The sequence below is a fragment of the Salmo trutta genome, chromosome 17, assembly GCF_901001165.1.
Source record: "Salmo trutta chromosome 17, fSalTru1.1, whole genome shotgun sequence".
In the NCBI taxonomy this organism is placed as follows: domain Eukaryota; kingdom Metazoa; phylum Chordata; class Actinopteri; order Salmoniformes; family Salmonidae; genus Salmo; species Salmo trutta.
The window spans coordinates 30,491,744-30,514,790 of NC_042973.1; the positions used below are offsets into that span (position 1 = coordinate 30,491,744).

The 23,047-nt window shown below is 43.8% G+C and overlaps 2 protein-coding genes across 3 annotated transcripts; one reads left to right on the top strand and one right to left on the bottom strand.

Annotated features, from left to right (window-relative positions):
• Window positions 1–140: 140 nt before the first annotated feature.
• idh2 (isocitrate dehydrogenase (NADP(+)) 2) lies at window positions 141–9,046 on the top strand. Its single transcript, XM_029696449.1, has 11 exons — window positions 141–349; window positions 3,907–3,998; window positions 4,822–4,987; window positions 5,187–5,347; window positions 5,426–5,569; window positions 5,919–6,055; window positions 7,391–7,542; window positions 7,680–7,792; window positions 8,099–8,196; window positions 8,388–8,480; window positions 8,657–9,046. The coding sequence occupies exons 1-11, from the start codon at window positions 235–237 to the stop codon at window positions 8,739–8,741; spliced, it is 1,356 nt and encodes a 451-aa protein (XP_029552309.1). The 5' UTR covers window positions 141–234; the 3' UTR covers window positions 8,742–9,046.
• A 52-nt stretch (window positions 9,047–9,098) lies between these two features.
• Window positions 9,099–17,682, bottom strand: LOC115152013 (zinc finger protein 710). Of its 2 annotated transcripts, none has more exons than XM_029696448.1 (5): window positions 17,618–17,682; window positions 13,837–15,339; window positions 12,442–12,633; window positions 12,188–12,362; window positions 9,099–11,383 (listed from the first exon to the last, which is right to left on the bottom strand). In XM_029696448.1, the coding sequence occupies exons 1-5, from the start codon at window positions 17,660–17,662 to the stop codon at window positions 11,217–11,219; spliced, it is 2,082 nt and encodes a 693-aa protein (XP_029552308.1). In that variant the 5' UTR covers window positions 17,663–17,682; the 3' UTR covers window positions 9,099–11,216. The 2 variants fall into 2 exon arrangements, with proteins under 2 accessions (XP_029552308.1, XP_029552307.1); XM_029696447.1 differs by having other exon boundaries at window positions 13,807–15,339.
• Between the last annotated feature and the right edge of the window lie 5,365 nt (window positions 17,683–23,047).

The window sequence follows — 23,047 nt, forward strand, 5'->3', positions numbered from 1 at the left end:
TGAACGAAAATGAACTGGCCCTTATCTGGAGTCTAGACAGCAGTACTAAAATGAAACTCATAAATACTCTTCTGATTGGGGATGGTCAATTAGAAGTCCCTCCCTCCTCTATGACTTTTGACGTAGCGTCTAGCGTGGGGAGGTGCTACGTCTATCGCAGTGCGCGGCATTTCATTTCGACCCTTCTTTGCTCGGAGTTTGTCGGATATCAGCTGCTAGTAATTTGGGCAAGCCATGGCTGGATACTTGAAGGTCCTCAGCTCTCTATCTAGGTCGGCGGCCACTTTCTCCAAAAACCCCGCGGTACTCGCGCCAGCTGCAACCTGCCAGAGTTTGCAACAGAGGAACTGTGAGTTTTGAGCAAAATGTCCGACCTTTAACATGGTTACATGATATTTTACAAAATCATACAGAAAGTGAATGTATAATGCCTATCGCACAACCCCGTCAAATAACGTTGGCCTAGTCACTGTATGGAAGCTAGCCATAGACGGAAGAGGAAGCGAGACTTCTCATTCATTTTTTCTGGTTCGTATGTATGAACTAAGTAGACCAGACCCAGTTGCAATCGCATTGGTGGCTTAGCTAGTAGTCTAGCTTCCTCGCCGTTACTTTTAGCTAGGCTGCATCTTGCGCCACATTTGGCCCGTTTTGGATTGTTTGTTGGTGAAGTAACTGTTGCTACCATAATGAAATATTCGTCAGTTCGCTAAATTATCCCATTAATGCAGAGTCCCACATTTGCTCGGTGAATGGAGTTAGGTAACGTTAGTTGTCAGAAAATTAACTCTCCTCGCAAACAAAGTCAGCTGCCTTCCCTAGAAACCGCTAGCGAGGGGAAGACGAGGGTCGAGGGAAATGTCTTTGTCTGCGTCACTCTTTATTGGCCATAAAAATAAATCACATTTGCTTTGGCCTAAAAAGTAGAGTGAATGTACATACTGTTAAATAAATCAGCCTATCTCAAGATTAGTTAAAAATACTCTAAATATTTGAATCTAAAATGTGACCATTCGCCACGCAAACAAACCAATTGGCAGCAATTGAAACGAAGACCCCAAGCCACCTGCCCATGCCAATCATGCATGTGAACTGTGTAAACACGCTGTAGAAGTGTCAATCAATTAGAAAGATTGAATATGCATTGATACAATTGTTTCCAAACAGTTTTCAAAAGTTTACACCTCCATTGTTTGAGCGCTAGCTACTTTTTTTTCCTAAGAAACTTTCCACAAGGTCAGCCTATAGTGGGACGCTCTGCAATGGCTGCCACAAGTGTTCAATGGCCATCAAATCCTATTTTCTGCAGCAGCATAACAAAATCATGTCTGAACTGTGGAGTCGATCTAGGAAGCAGTTTTACACGCACTGGAAAAATAAATCTGACCCTCGTTGTCCTCCTATATAACCTTCCAGAATAACTTTTAAATTAGAAAGTCCAAAATATGGTATTTAGGCTAGCTGTTTTGTTAGATAGCTATAAGGCCTATAATGCCCTGCCCCCTCTATTTGACTTTGAAGCACTGTATAAAGTAGCAGGTCAATTGAAGGGCAGTTTGTCTTCCCCTGTCTGCACATTCTACAGTCAGCTGTCTCTGAATTATGATCCTGATTTTCACCAGATTGCAGAAGTCACTGATTTTCTTTGTATATGGTTATGTGAGGATTCAATCAAATTGATGGGCTCTAGATAGTTTGAAGGCTTTGGTCCTGTTAAAGCAACACACTATCTATCCAGTCACACAACCTTGTTGTGGTTGCAAGGACAGAAAATAATCATAATTTAAACACTGATCATGGATGGAAAACGTTTTCAAAATATGGGGTATTTTTTGGGGTCATTGTATTTTGGTGTGACATTATTTTACCTCATGTCTTAGGACCAATGTTTTTTTGCCTGGTCATGCAATACAGATCATTGGTCTGATTTGTATTCTATTGATTCAATTGACATGTAGATCAAATTCAATGATCTATTTTTGTTTTATTTGATATAAGACGTTAGTTTAAAAGTTGAGTGATATAAATAATACAGAAAATGGAGTCATAGAAATGTTCGTAGTGGCACATGTTTTGGTCATCTTTTTGTACCATACACAATCCCTTCAAATCAATGACTACTTCATTTGCTAATTGAATGCTTCTTGAAGAGTAGCCAAGTGCAGTTATGAGCAGATTACTAAAATGTAGGCCCTATGTTTTAAAATGACCATAAACATAATCGTAACAGATTTTAACTAGCAGAATATGCATAGCAAAGGTGTGTTGACCTTCGAAAGGTTCAGCTGTCACTACAGATTCCACTTTGTTGTTAGAAACTGCATATAATCAGTGTTACATAATCACCGTTCACCCATCCCCCTACAGACTGACGTCTGCAGTGAATCTGATCTATACTGCTTGTGCAGACAGATTTAGGGTGTTCTGTAATTCAGCCAAAATCATCAGCTTTAAAAAATATGAGTTTGAGTTTATTTTTTATTTTTACTGGGACAGTGCACATTATTCAACGTTTCAGTAAAAGTGCCTGTTTTAGCCAGCCGGCTTTATTTATTTATTTATTTATATATATATATATATATATACACACACACACACACACACACACACATCTACCCATTATGCATTGCAGCAAGACACAGATGGGTGGTAAATCTGTCTCATTCAGGCTTCACCCGGTGTCTGTATGCTTTTCACACCTGGCAAACTTGTGCTCAAAACACATCTTCTGAGTTCTGCTACATGTTCACTACGGTATTATAAAGGATAGCCTAATCCTTGCCTATTGTGGTGGCTCTTCACGCAAAGTAAACTATTGTCTCTCAATGGATGAAGCTAACATGCTTGCGGGAGAAAGGAATAGGCAAAGCAGTCAGTGTATATACCCAGATCTTTGCTTGCGGGCAAGGTTAGCCTATATGGGCCTTGTTTTACTCAATCTCTTTTGCTGCCAGGGTTTGTTAATGTCCAACTGAGTTGTGAGTAGGTTGTTTTGACAGGTGCATAGTTGCAGTAAAGGTCTCATGTTCGTGTGTATACTTGGTATAAAGGTTGTCATACAGCATAGATCCACGTGATGGTGTTATTTCATCATTCCGCTGGATACCGCCATTTTGTTTCTCCTTAAGTATAAACACTATTCTTGGACGTCATGGGGAGCAGTGGAAGCATAGCCTTGGCAGGAACGTTAGAAAGTCACTTGATTCCCTGCACCTCCCCTCTTCCACTCTGTCTCCACTGCATGGTCTAGCTGGGAGAGTGGGTGAGGGCCTGCCTTCTCCCAGGGCCACTAAAGGGCAGAGCAGTGTGGGAGCAGAGACTTGTTTTACTAGATAATTGGACTACTAGTCTGGGTGACTCAAAGGGCAAGATGCATGGCAGCTACAGATGAATGAAAATATAAATGTATTGCTGTCAATATTCTGTATGTATGGGCATGAAGAGAGCTGAATATGTTACTGTCCATGGAGAGATGAAACCATGAAGTGTAAATGACAGTGCAGTCTCTTTGTAGGATGAGGTGACTTTGATCACATGACTCCCCTAATTTAGAACCAACTGTTTCTTGAACCCTCACAAACGGCATGAGCCTATTCAGGGAACATTTCACGAGACCTTTAGACGCTGTATAGGCTATTCATAGAGACCATGTCAAAGAAAATATTCCAGTATGTAGTATTGGTTCTCATAGTTCTTCGGGGGCCATGTTGCAGTCAAACCGATGTATTGTTTTTATATATAAGTGTTTGTGGTAATAAACTATAATCAGTGACTGGTTGCTCAGCAGTTTTTGTACTTAAAACACGCCAACGTTGACTAACGTGCTCCTTAGTAATGTGTGTAGGTCAGAATTGTGATGACAGGCAGTTTCCATTTAATGCACTGTTTTATTTTTATGTTGGACAGATGGGGACAAGCGCATCAAGGTGTCCCAGCCTGTGGTGGAGATGGATGGAGATGAGATGACCAGGATCATCTGGGAGTTCATCAAAGAGAAGGTGCTGAACTTGGAGGAGGGGAGGGGGACGACAGTGGCCTGTCAGCCCCAGGGAAGGCCTGTCAGCCCCAGGGAAGGCCTGTCAGCCCCAGGGAAGGCCTGTCAGCCCCAGGGAAGGCCTGCTCTGACTAGTCTATTTTCACACAACTGACTGATGCATAGATTCAGAGTGAATGAGTGTGTATGTACCTGAGTGCAGGGAGATTGTCTGTATGATGTGGGAGGAAGGGTTTCTGTAAGGTGTGTCACCCACTGGCTACTCGCCTCTGGAGAGGGCAGATGGTGCGTTGGCTCAGTCTGAACATGGAGATTCATAGGATTAAAAAACATTACTATTGTTTGTCAGAAAAATGTTAAATGTGTTTTGTCCCCCAAGTAAAACAATATGGGTTCACACTACACATGAATGAGGATTTGGTTATTACATCTGTCAATAGATATGGTGCGATCTATATTGCATTAAGTCATAGTATTTTTAATTTTTTTTCTTGTAAATATTGGCTTGACGTCTTACTGTTTTTTATTTTTATTTAATCTTTAACTAAGCAAGTCAGTTAAGAACAAATTCTTATTTACGATGACTGCCTAACCCGGACGACACTGGGCCAATTGTGCTGTGTCCTGTGGGACTCCCAATCACGTCTGGTTGTGATACAGCCTGGAATTTCGACCCTTATGTGCTTGGACTGGGGTGCGTCCATTGACTAAAGCACGTCCATTCTAAGTTCACTGACATAAACACTGTCTGAAATCCTGTAGAGCAGTTGACAATGTAAAGAAAGAATGGGTTCTTATTCCTCTGTCACTATGTTCTGCTTTTCCAGCTCATCCTCTCCAATGTGGATGTGGAGCTGAAGTACTACGACCTGGGTCTGCCATACCGTGACCAGACTGACGACCAGGTCACCATCGACTCTGCAATCGCCACCCAGAAGTACCATGTTGCTGTTAAATGTGCCACCATCACTCCTGACGAACAACGAGTAGAAGGTATTTGAATAGCATATAAGCAGTGTTTTTATAGTTTTGCTATAAATGTTTAATTCCCTCTCCAAATGCTCCCTTTAAGGGTCACTTGGCTTAGAGAGCAATCACACATTGCACTATTTTTGTAGTTAAACCGACAATAGGAACCTATGGTTGGTGTTTTAAATGTTGCTGTTTTGTGAGAATTGTGGTTTACCATCAGAGTTCAAACTGAAAAAGATGTGGAAGAGCCCCAACGGAACCATCAGGAACATTCTGGGTGGCACAGTCTTCCGTGAGCCAATCATCTGCAAGAACATTCCCAGGCTTGTTCCAGGTTGGACACAGCCCATCACCATTGGCAGACATGCCTTTGGTGACCAGGTCAGTTCCTTCTAAATTGGAGATATTTTAATATTTTATCTTCATTATGTTATTTGTAACCGATCCATTGTTTTACAGTACAGAGCAACAGACTTTGTTGTCAGCCAACCAGGCACATTCAAGATGGTCTTCTCTCCTACTGATGGGAGCAAAGGCCAGGAGTGGGAGGTCTACAAGTTCCCCGGAGGTGGCTGTGGAATGGGCATGTACAACACAGATGAGGTAAGTTCAGCACTGTGGTTTGTTTTGCCAACTAGATACATTTTTTTGTCAGACTTTATTTTGCCACAGATTTCTCCATTCATGAAATTATAGCAGTAGTGAATAGAGTGAGTTGGCCTCCTGTAAACATGCCTTAACTGTTTGTTTACCATCACAAGCAGGATTCTGTTTGATTTTATGCCGTCAGAGGTCATGTGGCAGACTTTCAACTTGTCTAGTGGAAATGGAAGTGAGAATTGGGGGCTAGTTGAGGGTTAAGAGATAGAAGGTTGTTAACCTCTTTTACTGCTGCTCATATGACCTGCATACTACGTTAGTGGAGCCCTTTGTACACTTTCTATTCCATCAGTCTATTTCAGGCTTTGCACATAGCTGCTTCCAGTACGCCATTGGCAAGAAGTGGCCCCTCTATCTGAGCACCAAGAACACCATTCTCAAAGCTTATGATGGCAGATTCAAGGACATCTTTGAGGAAATCTACCAGGCGTTAGTATTTGTTGCTTTTTATGATCTTATTAGACTCAACATGTATTGGGCAGTGGTCCTGGAGAATGATTGGTTGAAACAGCATTCCAGACCTGTGTATATAAAACAATTGGGCAGTGAAATACCAGTACCTCAGCCATGCACACTTTATTAACTAAAGTCTAATATTGGGTTTCTAGCATATTGGCCATTATTAACTGGGTGGTTCGAGCTCTGAATGCTGATTGGCTAAAAGCCGTGGTATATCAGACTGTATACCACGGGTATGACCAAACATTTGTTTTTACTGCTCTACTTATGTTGGTGACCAGTTTATAATAGCAATAAGGCACCTCGGGGCTATGTGCTATAAAGCCCCACAGTGGAGGTGTTATAATGCGCTATTTACGCAGATTCTAAAATGCTAATTGGCATCAGTAGACATCATGCAAAACTACAAATCCCTGCGAGCTCCTGCATGTCATCTTTAGCTGACACCTTTGCTCACGGGTTTTGTGTCAATTTAAAACTTGCACAACAGTTCACAGAATTTTCCATTTAAAGAAATGTTGCCTATTTATTACTACATTTAACTATATAATGTTAGCTAATCTAGAGATTCTTACTTTTGCCTCGATTCGGCGGTCTCGTCCAAATCGTCATGGAATTTGTAGTTCTTTATGATAGCCACATTAGCAGCTAATTAGCGTTTCATTTGGGGGGTGGGGGGGGGTGGAAATACAGGCGACTATATTGAAAAGTCACATTGTCCTAGATTGACATGGTTATCAAACATCACGCCAGGGCAAGCCTACACGACACCCAGCCCTTATTTTAAGTGTTTCTAAAATTCCCTATGGGGAAAAATGAATGGTGGAAAGACCATTGGAACCATTTCCCTGTTTGACCTCTAGGTTTTATGGGTATTATGACTCATACTGTGGTACTCTATATACTGTGGCTAAGGGCTGTATCCAAGCACTCCGTGTTGCATCGTGCAAAAGAACATCCCTTAGCTGTGGTATATTGGCTATATACCACACCCCCTCTGGTTTTATTGCTTAAATATACACCTTAGGGCTGTTCTTAGCCACAACGTGAAGCAGTTTGCCTGGATACAGCCCTTAGCTGTCGTATATTGACCATATAACACAAAACCCCAAGGTGCCTTACTGCTATTATAAACTGGTTGCCAACATAAATATAACAGTAAACAAGTAGTTTGTGCCATACCAAGGGGTATATTGTTTGTTATACACCCAGCTGGAATGCTGCTTCAGCATCCAGGACCTAAACTACCCAGGTTATAATGTTTAATGCAGTGCTCTCACACTACCATGTGTTTTGTGTCCATAGGAACTACAAGCCAGAGTTTGACAAGCTGAAGATCTGGTATGAGCACAGGCTCATTGATGACATGGTTGCCCAGGTGCTGAAGTCCGATGGTGCCTTCGTGTGGGCCTGCAAGAACTACGATGGGGACGTACAGTCTGACATCCTGGCTCAGGGTGAGGGATTAGGAACACCTCAGTTTAATTTCAAATGGAATAGAAATTATGATCCAAATGGTGAATGCAGTAGAGATTGGAGTAAGAGAGTCCTATAACAGACTATGGGCGACGGTCATACTGTTTGGGCTCCATAGGTTTCGGCTCTCTGGGTCTGATGACGTCAGTGCTGGTATGTCCAGATGGTAAGACCATTGAGGCTGAGGCAGCCCACGGCACAGTGACCAGACACTACCGCGAGCACCAGAAGGTTAGACTCATTCTAACTTCCATTACAGCCCTAGATTCATATTTAGAGAAACATAAATCATGTTCTGTGGTGCGTACAACAGTCAAATTACAGTGGCTCTATTTGAATGTCTGTTTGATTTATGTATGAATAGTGCCATCTTGTGGTGGACAATATGCTGCCAGAATGACTTCATAGGATGAAAGAAATGATCCATCAACATGGGATTATTGGAGTCATGTCCATGCTTTTACATAATCTGTAAAGTATCTGTATTTCCATTGGTAAACTGTAACCTAACTTTACCCCTTCTGTATCCACCTTTAGGGAAACCCAACCAGCACCAACCCCATTGCCAGCATCTTTGCCTGGACCAGAGGGCTTGAGCATCGGGGTAAACTTGATGGGAACCCTGACCTGATCAAGTAAGAAATTAATGCAGCTTGTCATTTTCAACTTGTCATTTTTTTAAAACTAATATTGTCACTAACTATATAATGGTGTACTGTCCCCCTGTCCTATTCCATTAGTGTTTGCCAGGCAAATGGCAAAGTGTTTTTATATTCACAAGCCAATTGTTGTGCCCATTACTGAATCTTGTCTGTTTGACCTGCAGGTTTGCCCTGACTCTGGAGAAGGTATGTGTGGAGACCGTTGAGAGTGGTGTTATGACTAAGGACCTCGCCGGCTGCATTCACGGACTTTCCAAGTGAGCTCCTTACTATTGCGTTGACCAAATTCTTAATCTAACATGTTTATTAATGCATGGATTGTATTATAATCATGGGGGGGAGTCATATTCCCCTATTGGAAGTTTTATGATTCTCAGGGACAGGGTCCTGACTATGAGGACTGAGTAACTTGTGTTCTGATCTGTGATTGCAGATGCAAGCTGAATGTACACTACGTCAACACTGAGGATTTCCTGGATGCCATCAAGAACAACCTGGACAAAGCCCTGGGCAAATGAAGGATTTCAATTTAGAGTACAGCTAGCCTGCAAATGACAAATGTCATTCTGTTTTTGTACCTTATTTTTAATTTAGGTCAAGATAGCCACATGTGTATTGTCTGAAGGAAGAAGTCATCTGTAGAGCATTATTCAGTGTACCAGATTAGGTCCTTCTATTCAGAGCTCTGTTGTTCCATCTAGCACTCCTTCCTTCCCATGTCTCCGAGGTTATATTTTTATGTGAAGTACTGTATTATACCTTGGAAGAAACTTGAAGGCCATGTCAAGAATATTTGCTAATAAATCTTCCTTGTTGGATCTTATGCTTGTATTCTGCCTCCATTTTAATCTTATAAAATAAAAGGTGCACACTGATTTAAAGTTTTAAAATAAATTTATTATTTTACAGTATTGTCTGGAACACATTTTTAAATTTCTATCAACAGCATATTTCCACACCAATGTGTAACACAGAAAGCCATTCAAGTTCCAGATGTTTTTTTTCCATTTGTTTCATCACGAGACATTAGTTTTTTTCCCCCACAAAAATGAGCATTTTGTATATTAAGCGCACTATATCAACATTGTGTATGGATACCATAATGGTGTTACAACAAATGGCTGCTTCAGACAAGAGACCATGTCCGTAACAAATCTACCCAATAGTCACAAACTGAACCTTCCCCCTACTCAGACTGGCAGGTACTACAACAGCCCTATGCCTTACTTTGAGACTGCGTAACTGCAATATTGTATACTACATCTCTCAATTTATATAGGCTTATGTATACAGCAATTCAGCTTTTAGCTGCAAATGTGTACAATTCAAAATAAACCTTGCATATATACCTAGTTTGCAGGTTGTTTTAAAGCGAAGCACAGGGGGGAACAATATAGGGGATTTCCCAAGTCATTTTCTGCTCGGTCCGTGGCCCTGTCACATGTTGGGAGGTTGTCGTTCATCACTTTAGACCAGTGTGTAGTATGATGGATGGCACAGTCCTGGAGACACAAGGGCACTTTATTTCTGTCTAAAGTTTTTTAGGACAGATCCTGTTGCGATTCACCCATCAAAACCACAATGAGTATGCAGGGGCTGTGTTTGCGTTTGAGAAATGTTGCAGTCTGTTCCATGAAGGCTTGCATGGGGCATGAATTGTGAAGGATCCTAAAAAGAGAACTGCGCTAGTGTCTTCTCAGTGGTAATCGTTTGGAAAAATCTACTGGGGGGAGCATGAAGCCTAAAAAGTAATTGCATGAAGTCTGCTATTGGGGGATGTGAAATCGAATGTCCCAGCTCTACAAAGCAGAGAGTGGGTGCCACTAGACTGCTATTGTCCTCAGCTGTAGGGTTTGGCAATGTGGCCCAACATTGGTCAGATTCTTTGGCACATGGTGGCTACATCAGAAGGGCAATTTGAACATATTTTATTTTGCTTTTAACTCACTTAAAGATGTGGGCTGCATCAATACAATTATTTAACTCGGGATCAATAACAAAAATGTCTGCCAATGCAGAAACTTCAAATCAAGCTGGTAACATGGGTCCATAAAGTGATGACATGCGCAGAACCAGCCAACTCGAGGAGTCTGAATGACACTGGCCGAATGATTCTTTCTGCACATTTCAAATACGACAGAATATGAAATGAACATCCTATGTTATCTAAACCTAGAACTGTAGTTGAAACTACTCACAGTATAAATGTAAAACAGAAGTAAATAAAAATAAAAGTTGGTTGGCTAACCATCATGAGAACTGCTTGAACGGTATCAGCTTTGGTAAGTGACATGAACAGAGGACACATTTACTTGACTGGCTTGTATGCATCATTGTTTATGTTAATAAAAGCAATAATACTCAGCTGTATTCTAATTTACCCACACAGACTTACTGGGGGATGGCTCAGAATGAGTAAGTGCATTTTACTATCACATTTTAGTAATTTAGCAGACACTCTTGTCCAGAGCGATTTACAGTAGTGAGCAACTTACAGTAGTGAGTGATTACATTTTCGTACTGGTCCCCCATGGGAATTGATCCCATAATCCTGGTGTTGCAAGTACCGTACTCTACCAACTGAGCCACGTCTGTACTGTATGGGTGTTTCCCTACAAAGTGTGCTTACAGAGTTAGGCCACCTCTGGGGATGTATGTTGAGTATGTCTCTCCCAGAGGTTTAGATGATGGTTTATTTTCAGATATGACCCCTTTTTCATGTGAACACTACATTTATCAATCACAATGTTGTGGCAGCTAGAGCTGAAGTCACATTTCAGCACAAAACAAACAGACCGATGAGAACTGTCTCTCACTCCCAATGAATGCCAGAGCGAGAGAACAAATTCTAGTGTATACGAATGGGCAGACTCCACCACTTTAAATCATGCCTTTACAGTGAGTAAAAGCTCATCACATTGCTGTCAGCTGCTAGTGGCACTAACTTCCTTTATTAGTTTACATTTCTACTCAATATGGGGTCTTTTAATCATTCATGCAGTTTTGTAGCGCCCTGCACCCTTGGCGTAGCTGCTATAATACTCAATTTCAGACAGTTTAGCGATGTCTGGTGTGTTGTTACTGGCCAGGTTCTCTCGTTCGCTGAATTCAAAGTTGTCTTCATCATAGTCCTCCTGGTTCTCTATGTCAGGTTGGGCTTCTGAGGAAGGAAATACACAGAAACACACATGAGCCCATCCTGTCCACACACACACACACACACACACACACACACACACACACACACACACACACACACACACACACACACACACACACACACACACACACACACACACACACACACACACACACACACACACACACACACACACACACACCCATCCTGTCGACACACACACACACACACACACACACACACACACACACACACACAAGCCCATCCTGTCCACACACACACAAACATACGAGCCCATCCTGTCCACACAACCGCACACACCCACACACACACAGAGGACAGTACAGTCCTCCCCTGCCTCCCTATCCCTCTCTACCGATAGAGACAGGCATGTCTAGTCCAAGCAATTCTATATTTGCGAAACACTAAGGGAGGGGAGCGGCAGAGAAGCACCAAATCACTTGTCAGTAGATTACATACATGCTGAGTTAAAGTACATTAAGGGCAGACTGACTAAAAACACAATGAAACACGGAGCCCACTGAAATGTCTAGTGTATCTGAGACATAAACATTCTGTACCAAGAAACAAAAATCACATAACTGAATTAGCTAATTCAAGATCAAATCATAACTAACAAGGTACATAACTGAATTAGCTAATTCAAGATCAAATCACAACTAACAAGGTACACAACTGAATTAGCTAATTCAAGATCAAATCATAACTAACAAGGTACATAACTGAATTAGCTAATTCAAGATCAAATCATAACTAACAAGGTGCATAAATTGAAGGATAGTATCAATGAATAATGTTAGTCACCTTGTCCGTCTGGTGAAGCATCCAGGATGCCGTGTTTGACCTTCATGTGTCGGCTCAGATTGCCCTTCAGGTTGAACTTGCTGGAGCAGTAAGGACACTTGAAGGGCTTGCTGCCAGCGTGGAGGTGCATGTGGCCCAGGAGGTTGTACATTCTGTTGAAAGATTTGCCACACACCTGGAACACAAGAGAACAACACTCAATCTCAACACTCTGGAAACAGTGGAACTCAACCCATGCTGTCTACTCTTCTTACCTTGCATTTGAAAGGCTTGACAGGCAGGTGGACGATCATGTGTGTTTTGAGGGTCTGTTTCTGGACAAAGGTCTTGAAGCAGACGTGACACTGGAAGGGCCTGATGCTGGCGTGGATCAGCATGTGCCTCTTGAGGTTAGCAGAGAGGGTGAACTCCCGGGCACACACATCACATTTGAATTCCTTCATACTCTGGGAAAATAAAGAGGATTGGCTCTTTAATTCATTTGGTTGAATAAAGTTGGTATTATTGTTGATAAACAGCAAGTTCCGGTTTGAACAGCAAGTTACACGTTGAAATTAACACTAAGATTCGTGGTTGTTATAGTCATTTATCAGACGATCAAGCTTTCACACAAAAACACACAGACATAATAGGTCAAGAGGTGTAACTGCCGTAGGGTAGATGTGAAATCCTTGCATAATGGCTGCATCTTGATACATACACGTTAGCACCACCAAGTGTTGGTTCCCTAAGCTTGTGATACTCTCACAATATGGAGAGGTGCATGATTAGTATTGAAAAGCATGTTAAAACATTAACATGAATGTTTGGATACACCTACATTCTGATGAACGCTAAAAATAAATCTAATTGTTTGTGACAATATGTGTAAGCCAAAATGTAAGTAAATACTCTGTTAATGTGACACTACAATTTCTCTGACTGAGGCTTTAGGCCTAGGATGAATCAGTGTAGAGATCAGAGCAGTGGAGGCTGCTGAGGGGAGGACGGCTCATAATAATGGCTGGAACGAAGCTAATGGAATGGCATCAAACCTTGTGTTTGATACCATTCCACTTATTCCACTCAAGCCATTACCACGGGCCCGTCCTCCCCAATTAAGGTGCCACCAACCTTCTGTGGATCAAAGCATAGACTGTAGCATCAGGCATGAAGGGTGGTATGTGTTTGTATGACAACTCACAGCACAAAGCACATGCTGGAGTAGGTCAGACCAAACACAACAAACCAAGCATTTTGAAGGCTATGTTTACACTGCAACTGCTTCAGGCAATAGGAATGATCTGCCATTGGGTATTTTGATATACCTCTGAGTTCACCTAACCCTGTCTGTCTCTGCCTGTTAATTAATTCAAGTTACTGGGAATTCATAGAAACAGCTCAGAGAGTGTTGTTCAGTGAGCAGCATGCTATGGATCTTTTCTCAGGGTTTATCGCATCAATCAAGAAATGTGTGATTCATTAGAAGCGGAGATCTTGATGACCTTCTAGAGCTGTTGTGACCCCTGGGTGACCCTGTGAGAGCCTGGACTACTCTGATACTCTGAGCTGGAGTTAGAACAGGGGTTGGTACAGAATAATGTAATATATGGAAAATCAAGTCAGTGGGGGTTTAGTACCTGGTCGGCGAGGGCCTGTGGTGTCAGTACCTTGTGAGTGAGGGAATGCTGCTTGAGGTGATGGATCTGGACAAACTCCATTCCACACTCTGGGCAGACGTAGGGCCTTACGTTCTGGTGCTTCATGAGGTGGTTCTGCAGCTGGCTGCGGTAGGCAAAGGACTTGTTGCACTCAGTGCACTGGTAGGTGGTGGGGCCCTGGTGACTGGTCTGGTGGCGCTTCAGGTAGGCGTGGGTGGGGAACTCCATAGCGCACTGGGAACACACATGGCAGTGGCCGTTTTCGTGTTTGTTCTCGTGGGACCGGAGCTCGCTGGGGTAGGCGAAGCCTCGGCCACAGAAGCGGCAGCTGTAGGGCTTGACGTCCGAGTGCTGCAGCATGTGCCTCTTCAGGTGGCTGGTCTGGGTGAAGGCCTTCTTACACACGGTGCACTTGTGTGGCCGGGTGCCCTGGTGGGTGAGCAGGTGGGTCTGGAGGTGGCTGGGCTGCTTGAACAGCTTTCCGCAGTGCAGGCACTCATGGGGCTTAATGCCGTTGTGGCCCAGGATGTGGGTGACCAGGTTGTACTTGGAGGTATAAGACTTCTCACACATGCGGCACTTCCATCTCTTCAGGCCCTCTCCCACATCCACGCAGTAGGACTCATCTATCTGGACGTTGACGTCCAGCCGGTCGATCTGCATGCGCCTGGCTATCCCCTCAGCGTCTGCAGCCCACAGCATGCCCTGGCTGCTCTCGTCATAGTCCCCCACGGCTATGTCAGCAGACTCATAGGCCACCTCGCTGGACTCAAAGTAGCGGTTCATGACGGGACTGGGACTGTCTCCCCTGTCTCCTCCAGTCTTGAGGTTCAACACTCCTTCTTCCTCCTCAGCTACCTCCCCTTCTTGTCCCTCTCCTCCTCCCTCCCTCCTCTCCTCTGGCCCCTGCTCTGGCCGTGCGTCTGTCTGGGTCTGACTGGACGTCTCTCTCACACACACAGCACAGTTACCACAGCTCTGCTCCTCCTTCAGAGGCCCTCTGTGAGTGGCTGGCTCATCTGTCTTGCCTGGGCTGCTACGGCTCTTCACCATGTGGATGCAGGACGGAGGGGTGTCAGACTCTCCCCGCTCCCCTTTGACCTGAGTCTGTATGTTGGGGACTCTGTGAGGGGGCTCCACTGGCGCTCCTCCTTCACTCCTGGGTCTCCTGGTCCTCCCTCTGGGTCCGGGGCGCCTCCTCTCACTGCTGTGGGGCTCCGACTCCCCTACAGGCTCAGCCAGGTAGTCCCCGTTGGCTCCAATCAGCTGGTCAGCGTACTCATACTCCATGCCCTCTGGAGTAGGAGGGGTCCTGCCATAGTCCCTGTGCTCGCCCATGTAGAAGCCATTGGGAGCGATGGTGGCTCCAAATATCTCATTCTGGGAGATAAGGCCCAGGACAGCAGCCTGGGCCAGTGACAGCACCACCACGGGTTCTGTCTGTGTTCCTGCATCCACCTGGCCCTCCACCACCTTGGGGTAGCACCGCACCAGACGGCCACTCTCCTCCTCCTAACAGAGAACACACACACAACACTGATCAGGTCAGCACACAGCAGCAGACCACACCACACAAAGACATGCATTCAACATTGTGAGATTGCTTTATAATATACTGCCATTGTATAAGCCACGTATTGCTTAAGTACAAGGACTGACTGTCAGATCTCTCTAAGTGATACGTATTCCTAAGAAATCAATGGTAGGTGTGTGTGGTGGGAATAATGATTGATAGTTCATAAGATCCCTGAAGTGGTCTGACACATTTTTTTTTAATGCAACTCCCTACAGCCTGCTAAAGACAGTCAGCTGCATTCTGACAATGTCTTGCTTCTTTGCTCTGAATCCAGCAGAGAACATTAGATGGAGGAGATAAGGCAAATCGGTACTCGAGCCCCGTTTCCTTCCTTGACAGCCTTTAAAATCATAAGGAACACAAATGGGATGCAGGCCTAACCAGGAAGTGGACTTCCGTGGCCTGTCCACAGAGCTTCCTGTGGAGTCCAGAGTGGCCCTGGCCAGGCTGACCATACTGGGTTCATCATCACTGGGCTGGAGGCTGGGGCTATCTATCAGTCCCATTCGTGAGGAGCAAGCCTAGCCGTCTGCCTTGCACTGCTAATAGTAGGCTAACACCAAACACATGGTTTCCTTTCACAGTTCACCTCCACTGCCACAGGGCTTCCGTTACAAGGTGGTACATGACATACTCAGTTATAACTATGACAGAAATATGATTGAGAGGAGAACTGATTAAGTATGCAATACTTATACATAAGAGTATTGTTATGGTATACACCAAAAAGCAGCATTATGGTCTACAAATGATTGTGTTTGCCCTCTAGATGATTGAAAAGGCAAAACAGAGTGGAACTAGAAGAAAGCTAAATGCTGGCACAACCAAGCTCCAGCTCCATAATAAATGACAGGTCCCTAGTGTACCCCAATACCTTCAGGTAATTCCCTTCAAACCTGGTGTAATGATGGGAAAATACATGAGATAGACCCTAGCCTCTTTATACACCTTAGTCTAGGACCCTCAAACTCAACTCTGGAACTCGTAGCCAGTTCCACTGCATTTTTTCATTGTTCCCCTCTAATCAGGATCTGATTTAGATCTAGGACACCAGGTGGGTGCAATTAATTATCAGGTAAAATAGAAAACCAGAAGGCTCCAGACTTCGTAAGGTAAGAGTTGAGTACCCCTGGTCTAGGACATAGACTTCAACAGATTATGAGCTGCTATCTTTCATAATACAATACTGAGGAAAGAGACAGAGAGGGGATGGAGACAGAAAAAAAGGAGGAAGAGAAAGGAGGGAAAGAGGAAAGAGTGGGGGGTAGACCTGGATGCCCTGGTAACCACATCATTTATAATTACTCCTTTTAAAGTAGTCAGACAGAGACAGACTTTGTGTTTGTGAGAGGAACACAGAGAGTGAGGTGTGTATCTCTCGTATCTCTTTTTCTGTGTGTGTGTGTGTGTGTGTATGTGTGTGTGTGTGTGTGTGTGTGTGTGTGTGTGTGTGTGTGTGTGTGTGTGTGTGTGTGTGTGTGTGTGTGTGTGTGTGTGTGTGTGTGTGTCTGTGTGTGTGTGTGTGTGTGTGTGTGTGTGTGTGTGAGAGAGAAAGTAGGAAAGGGAGGAAAAGAAAGAGAAAGCGAGATGTGGGCAGGGGAGGAGTGGAGGGAGAGGGAGCGAAATGAGATGCAGAGGCTGAAAGATAAAGAAAGAGGGGGAGGGGAAGGGAGAGATTGAGTGAGCATGTGAGAGAGATGGGGAGAGGGAGAGAAAGGAAAAGGAGAGGGAGGGGTGTGGGAGGAGTGAGAGAGACAGAGAGACAGAGTGAGTGAGTGAGTGAGTGAGTGAGAGAAAGGAGGGGAGGTAGAGAGGGGGAAGGAAGGAGAAAAGCACGACAAAATGAAAGGCAGGCAAAATGAAAGACAAAAAGACAAATGACAGAGAAACAGAAAGGCAAGATAGTAATTGCAAGTCTATACTTATACATTTGAAATTGTATGTGAAAGAAGGTTTAAGACAACATATCAAACAATCAGAACAATATGAATACAGCTTAGTAGAGGTGTGACAGAGAGGAGAGAATAGTTAGTAGTCTAGTCTGGTGGTCTACTCTTAGCTGTAAAATATGTTCTTGCTGCAGTACTGTATAAATGTAGAAAAGTAATCTCCTTTGACTTAGAGAGAGACAGTGTAACCACCTTTAAATCAACATACAACAACCCCACTGAACTAGTATTGTAATCACGGTCTCAGTTTAGGCTAACAACTCACCACATTGTTCCTGGTGTGATGTTTGAGGTGTTTCAGGGATCTCATCCTTCAGGAGAACTGAGTGGAGTAAAAAAAATCCGGCTCCTATTTATATCTGTGGGAGAGTGGGGCGGTCCCACGACTCATCCTCCTCCTACTGTTGCTGTTATCAGAACTGACTGTGCCTGCCTGCCCCCCCCCCCCACACACACACACACCATTTCTTTCTTTCTCCCTCCCTCCCTCCCTCCCTCCCTCCCTCCCTCCCAGAGCTCACTTCTCTTTATCTCTCTCCCCCTCTCCTTTTTCTTTCTCTTCCTAGTCTCTCTCTCTCTCTCTCTCTTTCACTCACACAGACACACCGACAAACACACGCACATACAGCGCACACATTTTATCTCTCTTTCTCACACACACTATTCAGCATGACCCTTCAACAGACGTTTGTCTTTAAGGCACACAGAAACCCAAGCCTATCTTCTCTTTATCACACTCATACTTTGCATTTTCTTTAGCAAGCCTAATCAAACACACAAACAATTATAACATCTAATCGGTAGTTCACGTACACACACAGACACACACATTCACACACATGCACACAGTATAGGTGGATGTGTCTCTGTCAGTGGCTAACTGTCAAATAAGATATGCTAACATTTGAACTTTCCAGAGAACATGTATATTTCTGTCTTTATTTATTACATTTAATTAATTAAACGCGAGACAGTTTGAAGTGTACAATGTCTGAGATTCAGTAGAAAAATGAGTGACAAAAGAAAGAGAAGGAGAAAGAAAGGAGAGAAAAGCAGTCAGGAAAGAGAGGGAGGGAGTGAGACAGACGTGGGGGAGAGAGAATAAGGAAGAAAGAGGGAGAGGGAGGGGGAGTGAGGCAGAGAGGAGGGAGGACGGTGGGGTGAGGGAGACAGAGACAGAAAGAAAAAGAGAGAGAGGAAAGAGAGATGGGGGAGGGGGAGGGAAGAACAGAATGCAGCAAAAAAGGAGGAAGAAGGGAAAGGAGAGACGGGGAGAGCAAAAGCATAAGAAAGGATGTGGTAAAAGAAAGAGAAAAAGAAAGAATGAAAGAAAGAAAAGAAAAGAGGAGGGAGGGAGGGAGGAGTGCTCTAGAGGGGGTGGGGATGGGGAAGAGAGATAAAGAGGGGGAGGGCTGAAAGAACATGCAGTGAAAGAGGGAGAAGGGGAAGGGAGGGCTAGAGGAAAGAAGGAGAGGGAAAAAGAGAACAAAAAGGGGGTATGGTGGAGTGTGAAATAAAAAGAAGAGTCCATCAGCAAGAGAGAGAGAGGGGGAGTGCAGAATGAAGGAGAGAGGGGTGAGAGTGAGGGGAATGGAGAGAGAGGAAAAGAGATAGAGGGAGGGAGCGAGCAAGAGAGTGAGGAAAAGGAAAAACAGCAAGGGAAGACATTAACTATTGAACTTCCAGATTTCTTTCAGGCTGTGTTCAGAAAGAGTGCGGCAAAGTATCTGCGGGCTGGGCTTTGGGTGTGTGTGTGGGAAGGCAGTCAGTGGTCGAGCTGATCTTGATAATGAGACAGGTACACTATTATGAACATGCTTCTCTTTAATTCAGAAACAACTGATCAATATCCCTGATAGGGGGCTACTATCACAACACACACACCGACACACAAACACACAGTCTACAGTAAATAAGCATATGCTAATCCTGATTGTATGGAGGCAGGCTGTTCATAATATTCTCCACTAAATAACAGGAAAGGGCAAACCTTGAAAACCTTGATAAATAATCAGTGGTTGGGAGTGCTGAGAATGAGAGAGAGATAGAGAGAGGAAGGGAGAAGGAGATACGGAGATAGGGAGTGAGAGCGAGGGAAGGAGGGGGAGAGAGAGATTGAGTGAGGGTGTGATTGAGGGGGAGAGATAGCAGGAAGTCAAGAGAGAAAATAGGAGAGAAAATAGAAGGAGAGCAAGGGAAGAAACAAAGAGATAAGAGGCTGAAAGACAAAGAAACCACATGGAAGAAACAACAAGGGACACGTACATAAAACAACACAGAACTAGCCTATGGGGAAAATGAAAAAGACGACAAAAGTTTTGGGAAGGAACACACATTCTCTGTTCCAGGCCCGCATCTTTACAACACCAGAAGAAATGTATAGTTACATACCTCAATATTATTTTGGACAATATTATATTGATACTTTAACTCCAAGTATCGATTTGTACTTGGAGTATCGAGGTAACGTTAGCTAAGTAGCGTTAGCTAAGTAGTGTTAGCTAGCACTAGTCAGCTGTACCAAAACTCTGGTATTTCTCATCTTATACCTTGTTCTCCACTTTATTTCTAACTAATGAGCCAACATGTTTTCAGTACTTTTATTTCGATGACTGATCAAAACGTATTTTCTAATGCTCTCTCTTGTCTCTGTAGCAGACATAATGAGCAATAATATTATGTTTGTAACACCAAATCGCAATAAAATTGCTCTATCGAATTGTAGTAAAACAGAATCGTGAGAATCGCAATACATATCGTATCGGCACGTAAGTATGGTGATAATATTATATCGTGAGGTCCCTGGCAGTTCCCAGCTCTATCCAATTGCCCATTTGCCGGTAAATGTGGGGCTGCTGTTGGAAACCAGCACTAATATGATAGAGAGAGAGAGAAACATACAATGAATAATGAGAGCCTGCTCATGTCACTCCTCTCTGTGTTTCCACAGGTTTCCACATGCATCACATACTGAGAGAAACAGAGGGAAGTGAGCCATGGCCCAGCTCTCACTAGTGTATCTACTAACACTCAACTGGGGTTTCCACTGTGTGTGTGTGTGTGTGTGTGTGTGTGTGTGTGTGTGTGTGTGTGTGTGTGTGTGTGTGTGTGTGTGTGTGTATGCGTGCGAGCGCTTCTGCGAACAGACGCACACTGACATCAACACACACTTTCAGGTCCCTCCACCACCCTACAGCTCTGAAACAACACACTTGACATGGGTGTCTGTGTAAGTTACTGTAAAAATGTTCCTTTAAATTTCCTCACAGACTGGTTCTTTACATCTGTAATAAGAACCATAATATAGCCAACAGTATCATATCTCAGTGATAGTCAGGTTTGATACAATTTATTCTGGGAGAGAGAGAGACTCAGCTACCAGGGGTCAGGATGGACTTCTAGTGATGAGTAATTATTATGTGAGACACTCATTGACACATGCAGAAACAGTCTCAGGTTAGTCTCAGGTTAGTCCTTCTCCATACATTGAGTATACCAAACATTAGGAACAACTTCTTAATATTGAGTTGCACCCCCCCTGCCCTTTTGCCCTCAGAATACCTACATTTGTCTCTCATGGACTCTGCAAGGTGTCGACTGCTTTCCACAGGGATGCTGACCCATGTTGACTCCAGTGCTTCCCACAGTTGTGTCAAGTTGGCTGGTTGTCCTTTGGGTGTTGGACCATTCTTGATACACATAGCAAAATGTTGAGTGTGAAGAATCCAGCAGCGTTGCAGTTCTTGACACAAACCGGTGCACCTGGCACCTACTATCATATCCCGTTCAAAGCCGCTTAAATCTTTTGTCTTGCCCATTCACCCTCTTAACGGCACACACACGCAACCCATGTCTCTATTATCTCAAGGCTTAAAAATCCTTCTTTAAGCTGTCTCCTCCCCTCATCTACACTAATTGAAATGGCATCAATAAGGCATCCCAGCTTTCACCTGGATTCACCTTGTCAGTCTAAGTCATGGAAAGAGCAGGTGTTCTTAATGTTTTGTACAATCAGTTTATGTTCCCCTGCCTCCCGTGTATTGAGGTCACACATGTTTCATGAGCTGAAATAAAAGATCCCTGAAATGTTCCATGTGCACAAAAAGCTTATTTCTCTCATATATTGTGCACAAATTAGTTTATATCCCTGTTAGTGAGCATTTCTCCTTTGCCAAGATAATCCATTCACCTGACAGGTGTGCTATATCAAGAAGCTGATTAAACAGCATGATCATTACACATGTGCATCTTGTGCTGGGGACAATAAAATGCCACTCTAAAATGTGCAGTTTTGTCACACAACACAATGCCACAGATGTCTCAAGTTTTGAGGGAGTGTGCAACTGGCATATTGACTGCAGGAATGTCCACCAGAGCTGTTGCCAGAGATTCATTTATCTATCATAAGCCGCATCCAATGTCGTTTTAGAGAATTAGGCATTACGTCCAACCGACCTCACAATCACGGACCACGTGTAACCATGCCAAACCAGGACCTCCACATCAGTCTTCTTCATCTGTGGGATTGTCTGAGACCTGCCACCTAGACAGCTGATGAAACTGTGGGTTTGCACAATTAAATAATTTCTGCACAAACTGTCAGAAATCGTCTCAGCGAAGCTCATCTGCGTGCTCATCGTCCTCACCAGGGTCATGACCTGACTTCATTTCAGCTTCGTAACCGACTTCATTGGGCAAATGCTCACCTTCGATGGCCACTGGAGAAGTGTGCTCTTTACAGATGAATCCTGGTTTCAACTGTACCGGGCAGATGGCAGACAGCGTGTATGGCGTTGTGTGGGCGAGCAGTTTGCTGATGTCAACATCGTGAACAGAGTGCCCCATGGTGGCGGTAGGGTTATGTTGTGGGCATGCATAAACTATGGACAATGAACACAACTGCATTTTATCGATGGCAATTTGAATGCACAGAGATACCGTGATGAGATCCTGAGACCCGTCGTCGTGCCATTCATCCGCCACCATCACCTCATGTTTCAGCATGCGAGTCGGCGTGCTGGCATAATTTTTTATCAATATACAGTACCAGTCAAAAGTTTGGCTACAAGGGTTATTCTTTATTTTCACTATTCTCTACATTGTAGAATAATAGTGAAGACATCAAAACTATGAAATAACACATATGGAATCATGTAGTAACCAAAACATTGTTAAACAAATCTAAATATATTTTACATTTTTCAAAGTAGCCACCCTTTGCCTTGATGACAGCTTTGCACACTCTTGGCATTCTCTCAACCAGCTTCACCTGGAATGATTTTCCAACAGTCTTGAAGGAGTTCCCACATATGCTGAGCACTTGTTGGTTGCTTTTCCTTCACTCTGCGGTCCAACTCTTCCCAAACCATCTTAACTGGTGATTGTGGAGGCAATGTCATCTGATGCAGCACTCCATCACTCTCCTTCTTGGTCAATTAGCCCTTACACAGCCTGGAGGTGTGTTGAGTCATTGTCCAGTTGAAAACCCAAATTCTAGTCCCACTAAGCACCCTCGACAACTACTGTGATTATTATTATTTGACCATGCTGGTCATTTATGAACATTTGAACATCTTGGCCATGTTCTGTTATAATCTCCACCCGGCACAGCCAGAAGAGGACTGGCCACCCCTCAGCCTGGTTCCGCTCTAGGTTTCTTCCTAGGTTTTGGCCTTTCTAGGGAGTTTTTCCTAGC

Coding starts and splice junctions, on each gene's coding strand:
- idh2 (XM_029696449.1), top strand. CDS start 235: ATGGCTGGATACTTGAAGGTCCTCAGCTCTCTATCTAGGTCGGCGGCC. Junction 5,570..5,918: donor GCATGTACAACACAGATGAG/GTAAGTTCAGCA, acceptor CTATTCCATCAG/TCTATTTCAGGCTTTGCACA. Junction 8,197..8,387: donor GGGAACCCTGACCTGATCAA/GTAAGAAATTAA, acceptor TTTGACCTGCAG/GTTTGCCCTGACTCTGGAGA.
- LOC115152013 (XM_029696447.1), bottom strand. CDS start 17,662: ATGAGATCCCTGAAACACCTCAAACATCACACCAGGAACAATGTG. Junction 15,340..17,617: donor ATCACACCAGGAACAATGTG/GTGAGTTGTTAG, acceptor GTTCTCTGTTAG/GAGGAGGAGAGTGGCCGTCT. Junction 12,634..13,806: donor CACAGGCCCTCGCCGACCAG/GTACTAAACCCC, acceptor TTATTTTCCCAG/AGTATGAAGGAATTCAAATG.